The sequence below is a fragment of the Daldinia childiae genome (genome assembly GCF_008694065.1).
Source record: "Daldinia childiae strain JS-1345 chromosome Unknown Scaffold4, whole genome shotgun sequence".
Classification (NCBI taxonomy): domain Eukaryota; kingdom Fungi; phylum Ascomycota; class Sordariomycetes; order Xylariales; family Hypoxylaceae; genus Daldinia; species Daldinia childiae.
Genome location: NW_022984645.1, coordinates 1,188,774 through 1,204,784, shown reverse-complemented (window position 1 = coordinate 1,204,784; position 16,011 = coordinate 1,188,774). Strand labels below are relative to the sequence as shown.

The window sequence follows — 16,011 nt, the reverse complement described above, 5'->3', positions numbered from 1 at the left end:
TAAACCCGTATCCTTGGTAGTTCGAGCTGGATGCTCCATCGTGCTGGTCCGACTGCATAGGCATCTCGTACTGCTGGTTGGATACGTTGTTCTGCATATTATAAGGATGCATAAAAGCCACATGCAAATCAACGTCCTCCTTACGGACGAACCCGTCAAGACCGAGTCTAGGGCAGCCGAGCACCGGACAGTCATAGGCGGGCATCATAATCTGAGATGCTTCTGCATTAGAAACGATGGCCGTAGCATGATGACCTAGCTCTCCAGTAGCCTCGGACTTATGGACAAGCCTTATATGTTGGGTGAGATGATCCCGACGAGCAAACCGGTTCTTGCCTTGGCTATTAGGGCAGTGTTCGCATGAGTACAGAGGACCGTTGCGGGACTTAGAAGAGATGTGGCGTTTAAGAGTGTCTAATCGACCAAATTTCTTGCTACAGACGCACCCGTACGGCTTATGTCCCTCCTTTTCGCCATGCTTTCGGAGTTGTTCATTTGTCCCGAAGGTTTTGTAGCACGTGGGATCAACGCAGATCTGGGTTCTTAGTGTAAAAGCATCGTGGCGGTCGACTACCGAAATCCTAACCAATCAGCTTTTCTGGTTCGACAAAAAAAATTACCTTCCATGCTCCTGCAGATGTGCTCCCAAAAGTGGGGCAGTCTGGGGAGCAGGAAGACCGTTAATTGGGTCATGTTGCAGGTCGTGATATGCAGCGTTATGCTGAAAGGTGGAATTTCCGATCAAGGCATCGCTGCCTAAGTTGTTCTCATGTACCTGGTTATAGTCGGCCATGGTGATGAGGCTCTGAGCATTCAGATAAGAAGATATAAGACGAAATGGCCTAGAAAATAAAGTCGTGTGTATGTAATTTAAAGTTGGGTGTATGTAATTTAAAGTCGTGTATATGTAATTTAAAGTGTGCGAATCAAGATATTCTTATCTTTTCATCTAGGAACTCCCTTCAAGTACAGATTGATTGATTTTGAGTACATGAAAGGTACATGTCCGTTTGGGTACCTACCTAGGCAGGGTGTTTTAGGGTGGAAGCTACCTAATGCAGCTTACGATGCAGATACAGTATCCCAACAGTATTATTGGTCAAGGGAGCTTTCAACGCCGTTGAGATCTTGCATTCAGCCATCGTACAACCCTTCCAGTATCAGTACCAAGCTTAAAGGGGAGGAGGTGTTGAGACGGTTCTTACTGCTCGAGGTTCTTCATTGCGAGGTACCCATGTATAGAAGGCCTTATGGTAAAAAGCAGAAAGGCTTAAGAGTACTAATCTTGACTATATATCTAAGATGAATTATATAAGCCTATCTTGTTTCTTAACCTTGATTGAGATTCCAGCTGCTGCCATCTATCGTGTCGACTCAATACTAATGGAACTAAGATATTCCTTAAGCGTTTAGCATAACTTATTACGAATTCCTGTAACTCTATAGCCTTATTTTTATGTATTATCACAATTTTCATTAGTTTTTAACATACTTCGGTCCTTGCCACAAGTTGTATTACTTATTTAGAGCACCTCACTCAGCCTACCTACGCCCGCCAGAGAAATGAAACGCTCATCGTATAACTCTGCTATAATTGGTCACGCCTGAAATCACATTCTAATTGGAACAGACTTATTGTCATATATGTACCTAGGTATGTACTTCATCAATAAACTTCTCAGCATTGTATTAACCATTGTAAACTTCGTAAATTCATCGAAAGGTTATATTAAAACAGGTCAGAATCACCTCGTTCTACTAAAACTTTCCTATTATCTGACTTCCAAAGTCTAAATCAGGAGCAAACTGAGGTTCCACGCTTAACAATCTCCCAATATATGTACCTACTGTGCTAACATCTGGGTCGAGGTACTATGTTAAGGGAATAATATGACAACCCAAGCCCTATATGTATCTTCTGACTTTAAATAGATTGTATATAAGAACTACTGATCCAGAACCCTTCATACAGCCGCAAATGATTAACACGCATATTATTGGGTCCCGCGTGGTTTAGTTGTTTTAGTCGATAGTGCCAGGTTATTTATAGCACCCCTTGAGCCTAATAAAGTACTTCAGATAAAAACCACTTAAACGTGAAGCTATATGAATGAAGTAATCTAAGGTTAGGCAAAATAACCACCACCCTTGTCATTCAAGAGATCAGCAGTCATGCATTGGATTAGACCCCCCGCGCCGAGGGTATGAGGATCAATTTTTCCGGCATTTAATTTTGCGGAGAATGCTTGCCATATTTAAAGGACATCCGTAGGCGTAATGTAAGAAATATTCCTTACCTAACTCTAAAAGGTCTATTGGCGAGATTTGGAAAATATCAAAGTCGGTAGGGAATCAGCGAGAAAGGTGAACGATGATTGCTACGGTTCGTAAGGCCATCGGGGCTGGCTTGTCGGTGTTAGCGCTCAGCTCTACAACACTGGCTGAACGCTGTGAGAGATCTTGCTTAGAAGGCCTAATCTCGGACTACCTTAATGCCTTAGTAGCCCACGACCCATCGAGTTTGCCGACGACTTCGGACGTGAAATACGTAGAGAACGATCAAATATTACCGTTCGGCACTGGCGAGTGGCATATCGTGGAGTCACTAGGAAAATATAACCACACGTTCTCTGATCCCGAAGCAGGCCAGGTCGCGACCATCACTACCATTACCGAGAATGGCGTTGGTGCTATTTATCTTGTGCGCCTCAAGGTAGAGGAGGACGGAAAGATAAGCGAAATCGAATCACAAATCACACGTGATTCTGGCGGCGCAGAGCTCTATGAACAACGAGGTCAGCCGGAAGCCGTTTGGCTCGAAGCTGTACCGCCCGAGGAACGGATTACCCGAGACGAGCTGATCTCACAAACTAACAAATATTACACCGGCATGCAGGGAAACGACCCAAATGGTGACTACAGCTTCTTTGACAAAGAGTGTAATCGTCTGGAAGATGGTCTTCAAACGACAAACGTCAAGACCGGTGATCCTTATGGCCATTCTAACGATACGGCATTCGCTTCTCTAACTTGCGAGGAGCAATTTCAGACAGGATTTCTTGGCTTTGTCACAAGAATCCGGGAACGCCACTTTCCCGTAGTGGATGAGGAGCGCCAGGCCGTCTTTGCCATCACTACTTTAGATCATAATGCTACGGTGAAATCGTTGCCTAGCGTGAATGGCACATCCTCGCCAATCCCGCGTTATTTCGAAACGCCTCGTTCGTTGAGAGCCATGGAGGCATTTCGCTTGCGTGGCGAGAAGCTTTATCGCATCGAGATGACACTAATTGAAGTTCCTTATAACATGCGAGCAGCATTTCCCGATATTCCACCTGTAGATCTCAGCGGGCCCGGTACAAACTTTACCACGTATCCCATTCCGTGCGACCAGGTCTGCCTCGAGAATGTAGTGGGAGATGTACTCATGGCGATCCGGGTCCATGATCACACGCGTCTACCCCTAGCGAAGGGTGTACTTTACTCTGAGAATGGCCAATTTGTAGCATTTGGTGATGGTCTATGGGAGACACTGGAAGCAATTACTTGGACGGACAGGTATGGAGCAGTCGTATGCGATTCGGAAAGCGGGACGGTTGGCTACTGGGGATTCAGTACGGAGCACAGTATACCGGGAGTCCTTTCGCTACGTATCAAGGTCGACAACGGCCAAATAACAGAGATCGAAGCCAACGTTGTGCGTGGAGAAGCTACTGATAGTCGTGGCGGGACAGTAACGCTTATGCGCCCTCCGCTTCCAGTCGAGTGGGAGGGTAATACCACAAGTTTCCTCGACTCTGTGTTTCAAGCATATAGCACCAATGGTGAGATTCCGCCAGAATTATTGAGTGCATATTTCGATGGCCTAGAAAAGCATTCAAGCGAGGGAGTGCCATTTGCAGAAGAGTGCACTAGGCGTGACAACTTTGGCCAAGGGGGTCTGACTTGCGCTGATCAGCTGGATGGAAAGGGACCGACTCCTAATGGTCTCTCTAACACTACAACAACAGTGCGTGATCGACGAATCCTAGTTGCGGATAGTAAGAGAGGAGTCGTGTTGGCCGTGATTCTAGTGGATGAACCTGCCAACGGTCCCGGTCCACTGTCGCCGGCAGGTCGTGTTCCGGGGACTTATATGATTCCGCAGTTGATCAAAGTTGATAACGGATTAATTTCTCATATTGAAAGTGTGGTCAAATGGGTTCCGTTCGGATATATATCTGCATGGACAGAGGCGAGTGAGAAAGCAGAAAAATGAGTAAGGGATCAAGAGTTGTTATTTTGAGAGGATGTTTAGGAATGAAGACTTGGAAATTAAACGTTAGGTATCTAAACTACCTACCTGTTATTATGAAACGAGAGTATGTAATTATCACATATAGCTATACTTTTATGAAACAATTATTATACATATATGCAGACCTATGCAGGTATCCCTCTTCAGGCCCCGCACCCCGCACCATTCAGCGTTGCAGCAATGGGCTGATGATGGAGGGGCATCCTTGCAACTTTTCAGGCCGCGCCAGCCCTAATATCTTTACTTTACATCTTCAGACCTGCGAGCTGAGTTGTGTTAGGTAGGATCACCGACAACGCTACTTACCTCACATAAGTAGGTACCTACCTTAGGTAGTCTATAGTCGTTGCCTTTAAAAAAAAACACTCCGATTTAGACTCTAGAAAGATTTATTTAATATAAAGAGACTACAAGGTCTCAACGCAAACCCAGGATGCAGTCCGGAATATCTGGTATTATATCAACCCCTATTCTTAACTTAAAGATAACTTAGCTTACTTTCGTGAACTTCAGCTTCTCAGGAGCTTGTCACTCAGTTCAACAAGTTCTTGGGCGACTCATCACAATTCGGACTTCTCGTAACTATCACCGGAGAGTCCCTGACTCCGTCAATTACACTCCCGCGATCCTCTCCATCGAGCAGTTTCGATGCCGACCTTCCGAAGCTATCCTCTTACATAAAACCCGATGAACCCCTCTATGTTATTCTACGAAGATATGACACAGCTCCCTACCTAATAGCTGTTACCTATGTGCCCGACACGGCCAAGGTACGGCAAAAGATGCTGTTCGCGGCGACACGGTTGACGTTGGTGCGTGAGTTGGGATCCGATCACTTCCGTGAGACAATCTTCGCAACCATGGCTGAAGAGCTGAGTGCCGAGGGGTTCAAAAAGCATGACCGTCATAATCAACTTGAGGCACCCTTGACCGAAGAGGAGAGAACTTTGGGTGAGGTTAAGAGAGCTGAGGCCGAAGCTGGTGCCGGCACGGGTGTTCGTGAAATCCATCTCAGCAAAACTATGAACATGCCCGTCGCTACCGATGCGTTGGTCGCCCTAAGCGCTCTTGGTCGTGAGGAGGGAACCGGACTGGTGATGCTTGTGAGTTCTTCGAGCAATAGAACCAGGGGATACACATACTAACTGGAATCAATAGAAAATCAATCCCGAGACCGAAGTCGTAGAGCTATTCCAAGATTCCTCCTCGCCTTCCACAATCCCTGAACTCGTGAAGAGCATTTCGACAACTGAACCCCGCTTCACTTTCTTCCGATACAAAGCCACACCACCGAGCGGAGGGGAAGAGAAAAACGTCATACTTTTCTTCTACACATGTCCCGCCTCGGCAGGAACCAAGGCTATTAAGTTCCGAATGATGTACCCGCTAATGAAGCGTGCCGTACTTGAGGTGGCCACAAAAGAGGCAGGGCTCCATATCGAAAAGAAATTTGAGCTTGAGGACCCGAGCGAAATCACCGAACAGTCCGTTACGTCCGAGTTATTCCCAGAGGCGGAGGTTAAGACGGCTTTCAGAAGACCTAAACGACCCGGCAGGTGAAACGTCCCATAGAGACTTGTTTCTATCACATCAGGTACATAGCATATTGGCGAAGATGAACTTGGAACTTGGAATTAGCGAGAACGCATATGAGATACGGAAGCAATGCGATTATATTTCGGTATATTTCTTAACATGATATGATATATCACCAACGTGATTAAATCGAAAATAGCCAGCCCAAGGTCCCCGTTAAAGCAACGCCATAGGGTTATAGCTAGTACATAACTCAGCTCCTTAAGATCATATATCCTTTCCTATTCTTCATACCTCCTCCCCGACAACATACTCGGCCCACTCTTCTCCAACTTGTCCTTCAAGAATTCGTACACTGTAAATGTTACAGCTTGGCCTGGCGCAACACGCATGATTCTCGGCGTGATGCCTTTATAGAACGCATGGAATCCCTCTTGTCTATATCATACATACAGTATTAGCACTGATACATGAGTGAATAGATGATGAAGACGAAGCAGAAAATGAGCTCACCTAAACATATCCCTAGCAATCAAACTGATCCTCTTAAACGCCGAAACCCCCTCTTCCGCCGGCGTCTTCTGCAACCTCGTCTTAATCGTATCGATGGGCGCATTACTCAGCGGCCCCATCGCGCCGCTCACAAGGCCAATAAGCGTAGTCTGCCAGCTCGGCAGACTCACCGCGCTTCCTCCCTTATCATCCTGCCACCGCAGCAGCACTTCCTTGAAGTAAGTATACGCGGTGAAATTGACAGCCTGATTGCTGCCCTGCCGCAGCGCCGTCAGACTCACACCTCGGTACAACGCGCCGAAGCCTTCCTCGCGAACCACCGTGTATAGCGCGTGAGCCGCGTTCCGGTACTTGGGTATGTCGAGAGGGTCCGCCATGCTGTGGTGTTGCGCCTGCAGGCGGATCTTGATGACTTCCATAGGCGTGACGACGGCCACGGCTTCGGTTACGCCTGCTGCGAGTCCTGCGACGAAGGTCCCGCTCCCGGAGATCGCGCGCGTTTCGGTGTCGGCTAGCATTTGCTTGTAAGCCTCGAAGGACGTGAACCGGATCGCCATCTTAGGTACGATGCCGGTTAGAACTGCGCCCAGTCCCTTGTATAAGCCTAGTGGTGTTTCGCGCTTTACAATTTCGGTTCCGGTGCGGATGAATCCGCGTTTAGGGGCGCCGGGCTGGCGCGCTCGTCGTGAGAGCTGCATTCGTACTTTTATTGTGTCTGTGCGTAAGGGCTGCTATTAGAGAAGATGATGAGATGATGGATATGGATAGAGTACGAACCGAGAGGATGGCAGGCCAGGGCTTCCATCATACCTGCTCCGCCGCCAGCTGTTTCAATGCATGTTAGTATATAGTAAACCGGCTTTCTGAGAGCAGGTATGGTCCAAGAACGCACCGATCAGATTCGTCGCTGCCGTCGGCGGCGCCTTGCCATCCTTTCCTCCTACTTTTGTCGCCATTATGTATTATTAGTATAGGGCTTTCGCCCAGGTTATACTCCAACGTGTTTCTGTTCTTAGCTATGTTGTTGATACTGGGCGAAGAACCATGGAGTATTGTAAGAGGGTAACCACATGCAATGGCCGTCACCGACGTGCTGTTAAGTAATACCGAGGAAAGAGGAAGCCCTTTCAACAAAGAGAGATGTACTTAGTGTATGAGTTTCGCAGAGGCACGTGGGAGAAGGGAGCTCGGTACGAGTACAGCAGCACAAAGCACAAAGTATCAAGTCTAACGAGTATGGGTATGTTGCGTATATAGGAGACTTATGACTCATGAGCAATAGGAGAAGCAGACGACAAAACCTACAAGAGGACCCCGAACTAGGAACTCGAGCTGGGATATCTAAGCATCTATATAAAAAGCCAGACCGGTCAAGGTACCAGGATTACCGAGCTCCAGGAGTCGAGTTTGCACCTGCGTACCCGCCATACCGGAGAAGTCGACCAAGTGACTAACTCGCCAGCACCAAAGATCCGCGGCTGGGACAACGACACGCCCATAATCTCGTGCTCTCCTCCTGGGTCTAGGCTGCGTACGTACTAGGAAAGGCAATTGGCTGTGGGGTCGAGGGGCTAGATCGACGACAAGTGATGACAGCAGAAACTTTAACCTGGGCGCGCGCGCGCGTGTGTGTACACTATACTCCAATATTTGCTCCCTTTCTTCTTGGTGTGGACGGGCTGCCGGATCAGCCCTCGTTCGGCAAACCGGAGCTCTAGTCGCATGTTGTTATGATAGCCATTGACGGCCGGCGGGAAGTGATCTAAGCCCCTTAAGAATCTTTCAAGTATGAGAAATTCCTATGCTTATTGGTCAATTAACTAATACTAAGTATCCTGTACCTCATAATCTTGATTCCTCATTCGTATTATCTGCTGCTATAGCTAGAATATTGACAAGTTTTGGCCTGTGATTATTTAGCTGTGACGTCGAAAAAGGTGTGTTTACCGACTGAGAGCCGAGCTTGTGATTTTGCGGGGAGAGAAGGCCGGGGCATAAGACTTGACAAGGATCTCAAATTAGTACGTACCAACAACTTACGTAGCTAGACCTTATGGTCCATATCGGATACTACCGGGTAGAGATGTTCTTTAGAGTCTAGTTCTTTGAGGCTCTAGTAAGAATATGAATTTATGAACGTGGTTAATACTTCACTTGCCGAGGTTAGAGATGCAACTGGAATGTTTCTTGGCCGAGCTTCTGACACAAAGTCAAGAAATTAGAATCATTCAATAAAGAATGCTTTTGAGCTACATGTAACTATACGATTTTCAGCCGCGGGGTGCAGAGGTCCATCATTTATAAATGAATCATCCAGTCTAAGAAATAGTATAACCTAGCCTCACATGTAACATATAACGGTTAGCATAACGCGGGGAGGCTTAAGCCGCGTATCAAAATACTATTTTCATTATTATGCATCACAGGAGATAATTATTTTTAATGTATTGGACAATGTTGAATATATCGGGTTCTATCCTAACCATAAGTAAAACCCACCCCTTCAGCACGCGATATCACTGCGTTGCCAAGCCTTATCCAGTACGCCTTAGAATTTTATAAATATTAGACGCCGACCCTCCTTGATGCCATCAAGTTTTCATTAATAAGCTGTCGCCTTTGAGTTTGGCTGCTTTTTCATCCCTTTGTAGCCGGTTTTAACAGTTGTGGTATATTTGAACGCCTCCCCGTGAAACAAACTCGCTGTAAAATCAATCCATGAATAATGTTGGTCCGCATTGGGGTAAATCGGATAACCCAGAAATGCGCCCCAAAAGGTTAAGCAGGGGTACCGAACTCTTCGACTTCTGAAGGCTCACCCTCGAAGCTATATAACCGCACTTCTCCGTCCTCGCCACCGCTCGCCATCCGGCTATCACTGAGCCCGACACAGGTTACTGGTCCAGCATGGCCAGTAAATGTTCGTTCGCACTTGCCAGTTCGAGAATCCCACACTTTGACTACATTGATAAAAATATTAGCAAATGCTTGGAAATTTTCAAAAGTCTAGATCAAACTCTTACCTGTAGCGTCATTGGCACTAGTAACGTATCGCAGAGAGTCAGCCGCCAGTCCCCAGATGCCTTCGACATGACCAAAGAAGGTTCGGGGGCTTTTCCCTGTTGCTGTGTCCCAGAGCCTCATAGTTGCGTCAAGGGAGCCCGTAAGCATATAGCGTGGAGGTAGCGGTCGGTCGGGGTCGCTCTGGAAGATAGGACCATACATTGCTCGCTCCTCATCCACATCCTGGGTGCTCGAAAACGAAGAAGACGAACCGTTTGGAGGCGTGCTGCTACGGTTGCTGGTTACAGAGACGGCATCACCGTCACGGGTCGTCTCATCTTCAAATTCGTAATCGTCCGGAAGCGGAAGAACTTGTTGTACTTGTCCGACATGACCCTCGAATGTCTTGATACAGACTTTGGAATCGAGATCCCAAAGCTTCACAGTGCAGTCGTCGGAGGCCGAGAGTAGCGTACGTGAAGACGCGTCAATGCGAACATGGTTTACCCAATCGCAGTGGCCGCGTAGAGTAAATGACTGTTGGGTTTTAAAGTTGAATATTTTGATCGACCTGTCCATGGATCCCGAAGCTAAAAGGCCACCATCCATATGCACGGTTATGACGCCGCCTTGGTGGTTAAGGGTGTTGATACAAACACCCGTTCGCCAGTTCCATATTTTGACCGTACCATCTAAACTTGCGGAAACAAGCATCCTATCATCGAACTGGAGGGCTCGAATTCCCATCGTATGACCCTCGAGAGTCCGAATAACCTCGCCCTTCTCAATATCCCAGAGCTTTATTTTCGAATCATAAGAGCCCGTAGCAAGCATGTTGTCGTCGAATTGCAAAGCAGTTATACCGTTCGTGTGCTGTCCCCCAAATGTTTTAATGGTACACCTACCATACCGCCAGTTTGATCCAACGCGATATCTCTCACGGTATAGATCTTTCCACGGCCTAAACTTCTGGGTACTCGTTGGCTTGTTTTGGTTGCCGACACCATTGACACATTGACGTTTCGAAGAATCCGTTTCTTTATCCTCTAGGGAGGACGCGGCACGCTTGACGATCGTCACAACAGAAGAATCCTGACCATTGGCCAACAGCGTTCGGTGGTTGTTCAGGTTTGCTTGATGTTGAATTTTCCATTCTTTTAGCCGCTTCTTCTCCAATCTCGGAAGACCCCATTGGCACTTCTCGCACTTGCGTCCGATATGTTGCTCACACATACGGTGCCATACGACGTCGTCTCCAGATAGCTGGGTCCACCTTCTGCTAACCTGAGCAGCCTTGCAGAGAGAAGAACAATCAAGGTAACATAGAATCTTCAGAGATAGCTCTGTTGGTAGAGCAGACAGGAAGTCTATCTTTAATTGTTCGTGGACCTCACGAGACACTGTAGATAGTTGAGGAAAGCAACACTGAGTAATGATGCCTTGCAACATAAGCTCGCGGTGCTTTGAGGGAGCAGCAGAAAACAATGACCAAACATTCGTAATAGCCTGTCTATCGGCAGCAGGTAGTGTTTCGAGTTCCTATACATGAATATCAGTATCGGTGAAGAGGTATGTAATTCAAGGTGGAGGGTAAGAACATACGCTCTGGATTAACCCCATCTTAGTCTCGTCAGCAGCCCTACGACACTTGGAATCTGGCCGGTGTCGGTAACAATATTTACTGTTAGGATCCTTTGTCGTGATAGCAGCCATAGATGGAAGATCGGGCTTTCCTATAGGTGCATACAGCCCGGGGATATGTTCCCGTAAAAAGGGAGTAACGGATTGGCCCATAAGTTGTTGGGACATATTGGGTAGTCGGGAGGAGTCCTCTGTATCCTCGGGTCTTCGTCTATCACAGTTGTCCCTTGACGGTTTAGATTGTTCGGTTGGTACAGAGGACAAGGACTGTCTCTGCAGACGAGATCGGTTGATGGTGGATATATTGTTCAGATTCGTCGGTGTGGTATGGTCTGGTAGGAAAATGGGGCCATCGTGTCTCGACGTCGACTCGTGGCCGTTGGGTATCGGTATTGGCGGTAGGCTGTCCATAATGATAGATGATGAAAGTTGAGGGAAATTAGATTGGTGGCCGGATGTAAGGACAAAGCCCTGGTAAGATCTTATTCGAATTGCACCATCGAAGAGAGTATGGTGAGGACTACGGTGAAACGCGGTGAGATGGCGTGCTGGGTCGATGATAAACTATACAAAGTGCGGTACAGATTTGCGCTCGTTTCCCTTCGCCTTTCGGTTGTCGTAGACTGAACGGGATCTCGCAGACCCCCAGGATCTAGCAATCCAATAATGCCGGTTGACGGGTTAGACGGCTCGGTATAATATGATGTACCCTAGTTTTTCCTTTTTAGTTTCCTTCCCTTTTCCTTTTCCTTTTTCTTTTTTTTTTCTCAAGTATCGACGGCCTTGATGGCCAAAAAGCCGGGGAAGCAAAAAAAAAAGAGGGACGGACTTGAACGGGGGCAATTGCACGTCAAGTAGAACAAGATGGCGAAATCGGCGCAAGTTGCATTTTCTTACTTTCCCTACTTTCCAATTGTTTGGCGCTGGTTGGTCTTGACTGGTTGGCTCATGGAAACATCGAAGCGGTCAAAAAAGTGGTGATTTTTGTCCCCTAAGAGCCGACCAGCCGCCAAACCAGCGCCAAAGCAATTTGGCTTTTGGGCATTTAGGGTCTTAGGGTCTTGCTTTGTTCACCTTTGTAGTGCTTTGGGGCCCGAATGGCGACATACTAGACCGATAACCTTCCGAAGTGCCGGGACCCACTACGGCTATCGGGGCTTCGACAGCTCAGGAATAGCCTAGTGGGGTCTGGGGTAAGTGCACCTTAAAAGCATCTGTGCACCTTAAAATAGACTCAGTCCGGTTGAGGCTTTTCGGATGCCGCGCCCGCATTTGTATGCGATGTAGGCCATGAACCTTAAATTTTTTTTCTTTCCTTTTCTGTACATCTTCCTAAATTGGAGGTATAAATGGACTACTAAGTCAGAATGTGAATTGCTTCCAATTTTGGGGTATCATGTATCAAGACTTTCTCGCACTATAAAAATAATACGTCATCCCTTAACGGACAAAGCTCATCAGAAAACTGGTAACATAGTGTCCGATATACTGTATCGTACAGTGTCATTAGGTAATCGATTCCTTATCCACCGGAACTCCGACAGCCGCCAGCCCCCTGTGGCTTGATCTCGCCATTTTCACGAGATCTTCCGTCGTTCGCATAACAATATTATATCATCCGTAGGATTCAGCCACTGCCGTTCCGTAATGAAACATTCATCTACAGATATCATCTTCTAGATGCCTAAAAACTTAGCTTAGTTAGATACTATTGTTAGACTCACCCCTGAGCACGCAATCAGTCAATAGCATTATACTTTATATTCGTATCTTTAATTAAATCTTAGGTGGGAAAAAGTAGTTAAGCTCTCTCATGAACGTGCACCTGTTTCAATATTACGAACCCCTATTTTAAGCCCCTATCTCGACATGTTAAACCGTCATAGCTCAATCACGCAAAATCACAACTTTTCAACTATTAATTTACCAATATTGTAATTCATGAAGGCCAAGCACGTAAGATATTCCAATAAGTAAAACGTATCATGTAAGTGCCTATGTCGTTTCCCAAGTACAAAATCACCCCCTCCAAAGATACTCAGGCGAATCTAGGTAGTAAGATAGCTTACCACACTACACTAAATAGATATTACATCAGATCGGTAAACGAGGATATTCTCACAAATGCGTTAATCGCAGTCAAGATATCATTAGTTCCTTCGCAGAGGCTCTATCTTCATCCACAATGTCTTAATAAGGATCTTACTAAACTATTAGAACAGCAATGACCTTTCCTATCAGAATTACCGTCTTAGCTACAATGGTGAAGTTTACAAGCGTACGATTTAGCTTTTTCATATAGAGACCTACTTTGATCAAATTATATCGTAGAAATAAAGATCTTTCTTAGCCCAAAATCGCAACTGAGCCTTAAAACCATAGTATGCAAATACAGCATCAATTCCATTTCCATTCATCGTAAAATCACTAAACTACTCCTAGTAGAACTGTATGGTAGAATGATATATTGTTGATATATACGATGGACATAGATGGAGAAAGCTACGCCTTTAGCCTTTATATTGAGTACATATAAAGGCATTCCCAGGACTAATATAAGCACGCAGGCTATTCAGTCCAGATTCACTGATTAGGCGAAGAATCATCTCTAACGATAACGGGACGCGCTCTTGAGGCCTACTGGGAAAATAATGCATAATAATATATTAGAGACATTACTCATGAAGTTTAGGGGTTGCTATCTTTGTATCAAAAATATTCCTGGTAGAGTTATCTTTTAATTGATACGCCATGCGTAATGTATGGAGACAGATGCAAACAGTAAAAGCTCAAAACTGAAATTTACTGAAATTCTGATATCATCATCGGGGCAATATTTATCTCTTCTTTTAGAGATTGGGGGTGGCTTTTCGACATACAGTCGTTCTCCTCGTCCCAATAGCAGTATATCACCAACTTTACACGATGACGATGACATAGTGACTATCAAGACGTAAAACAAGAAGCACGCAAACTTAAACCTAGGTACCTACAGGTAACTATGGAAGCTTTTTGTTTAGATTTTTAATATATAATCTTAACGCCTAGGGTGTTGCACAATCAACTCCCTTCATCTCATATAAATCAAGAAGAACCTCTAGACAAGCAAGAAGGACTGGCGGTTCTATAGATGCCTTTCTGTGCGGCACTATATTTAGATAAATTAGAGTACTGATAGTCATAATAGCATGGCCTTAAAGGAGACCGAAGAGTAAACGCCCTACCGGGGCCTAGGAAACGAATTTGTTATTTAATCTTCAATCGACTGTAGTCAAGTCCAGGCTAGCATGAACCATATGATCACTCGACCGGCCTGTCGTAGAAGGACTTGCTTGATGTCTCACAACGATATTCTCGACTGGGCTAATGCAGTGACTAATAGGACACATAGACGGCCTAACATCCGCCTCTCTGAGCCTTTGTGCTATATAATAAATAGGAACAGACTTCTTTCACTCATAATACATCTTGGGAGAATTCAAGCTCTCAGTAGCCCCTTTTTATCAGTATAGTCAATTCCGATCGAGTAGTCTCGTGCACTCAATTTAGATTGCTTCTTGAGGTACTTATAACTCTATCCCATATTAGTATCATTCACGGCATATTGCTATAAGTATCCCTATGTTTATTCGCTCGTTATGGTTCACGTAACCTGCCCCAGCGCGGCCTTTTAACATATGTGTTAAGTAGAAGTTGAATTATTGAAATATAAAATATATATCCTCATTAAATTGCTACTTACTTACGTCAGGTACCTACGCATGATTTTAACCCAACTCTAATATTGACTAGATGTCACCTATGATCTCCTACGTTATCATAGCCTATGGGACAATGTAATGGACTTAGATCCCCAGACGCCTTATTTTGGAAGAATATTAACAGATAATACTCAAGTCGTTGAGATTTCGAATCACTCCCCTTATAAAAGACAGTTATGTACTTAAGTTGGCTATGGCCGGAAGGATTATATCTAAGAGATGATCTTGTATGGTATATTGACCTATGACCCCCCCCGGTAGTTACAGGGGCTCTGACTCATAACAGATTAATGTGAAAGCGAACAATATCCTATTATTTGCCACTAGTAAGCGTTGGTTTGAGTAGGCTCTAACTAAGTTTACTAAGAAAACTGTTGGAACTCAACTTTTTAAAACATAGATATAGGTGGAGGTACCTAATGTAGGTATATAACGGAGAAGATCAAACATGCTTATATGCTATAAGAATCCTACTATCTACTGATATAAATGGATGGCATGTTGGAACAACTAACAGATTTTGCTTGCTGGTATTCCATCTGTAGACTCACCGCGGATCGATTTCCTATATAGTGCCACTCTTTTAAGTTATTCGTGCAGTATATCAAAGATATTACAGAACTGCCCAAGTAAGTATAACCTTAATCTATCCTGAAGTCGGTGATATCTGAGAGTCGCTCATCTTTCCTTTCCTCCTTAACAACTGATGCTTGGTTCTTGGTGACAACGAGCTCCGATCATATATCGAATCTGACTACTCCGACGTCCTGCGGGTGCGTCGGGCTTATAAATCTCGTAGGATTTAAAGTAGGCTATGTAAATTGGTACGAATTATCTATTCTCAGCCAATTACCCCGGTCACTATGCAGTATGTAGGGACGGGTACCTGATTATGTTTAAGGGGAATACCACATAGCTTAATCCAAGTAGTTTTCTTAGATTCATAATGTAACGCTATATCCTTTCGGAACTACCTAATGTGTAAGAGCAAATGTGTTTTTCTCGTCTTGTCGAGGATTGGTTCACGATGCAGCTCGGTTGACGATAAGTTATTTTGGTAGATGTACGTTAAAGGACCTTTAAGTTGTTGGCAATACACTGCGCTTATCTATCTTAATACCCGTAGCTGGGAACTTCAATTGTATCATCTGTATCATCTGCAGTTAAATCTATTGTAGTCATTTTGACTTTTAAATCTCAGATATTTTCTATTCCGCCAAGCGTAAAAACTATGTTACAGCATCAACTTCCTACCATCAA

The 16,011-nt window shown here is 45.3% G+C and overlaps 4 protein-coding genes across 4 annotated transcripts; 2 read left to right on the top strand and 2 right to left on the bottom strand.

The window, feature by feature from the left end:
- Window positions 1-2,371: 2,371 nt before the first annotated feature.
- GL218_04660 (uncharacterized protein) lies at window positions 2,372-4,258 on the top strand (the record flags this gene model as incomplete). Its single annotated transcript, XM_033581279.1, has 1 exon — window positions 2,372-4,258. One exon carries the CDS (start codon window positions 2,372-2,374, stop codon window positions 4,256-4,258), a length of 1,887 nt encoding a protein of 628 aa, XP_033435131.1.
- A 472-nt stretch (window positions 4,259-4,730) lies between these two features.
- On the top strand, window positions 4,731-5,857 carry GL218_04659 (Twinfilin; the record flags this gene model as incomplete). The annotated part of the gene is made up of 3 exons (XM_033581278.1): window positions 4,731-4,749; window positions 4,811-5,400; window positions 5,456-5,857. 3 exons carry the CDS (start codon window positions 4,731-4,733, stop codon window positions 5,855-5,857), a joined length of 1,011 nt encoding a protein of 336 aa, XP_033435551.1.
- A 257-nt stretch (window positions 5,858-6,114) lies between these two features.
- On the bottom strand, window positions 6,115-7,302 carry GL218_04658 (Succinate/fumarate mitochondrial transporter; the record flags this gene model as incomplete). Its single annotated transcript, XM_033581277.1, has 4 exons — window positions 6,115-6,271; window positions 6,347-7,061; window positions 7,124-7,171; window positions 7,239-7,302. The coding sequence occupies 4 exons, from the start codon at window positions 7,300-7,302 to the stop codon at window positions 6,115-6,117; spliced, it is 984 nt and encodes a 327-aa protein (XP_033435552.1).
- Window positions 7,303-9,124: 1,822 nt separating this feature from the next.
- Window positions 9,125-11,401, bottom strand: GL218_04657 (putative E3 ubiquitin ligase complex SCF subunit sconB; the record flags this gene model as incomplete). The annotated part of the gene is made up of 3 exons (XM_033581276.1): window positions 9,125-9,306; window positions 9,370-10,888; window positions 10,952-11,401. The coding sequence occupies 3 exons, from the start codon at window positions 11,399-11,401 to the stop codon at window positions 9,125-9,127; spliced, it is 2,151 nt and encodes a 716-aa protein (XP_033435549.1).
- Between the last annotated feature and the right edge of the window lie 4,610 nt (window positions 11,402-16,011).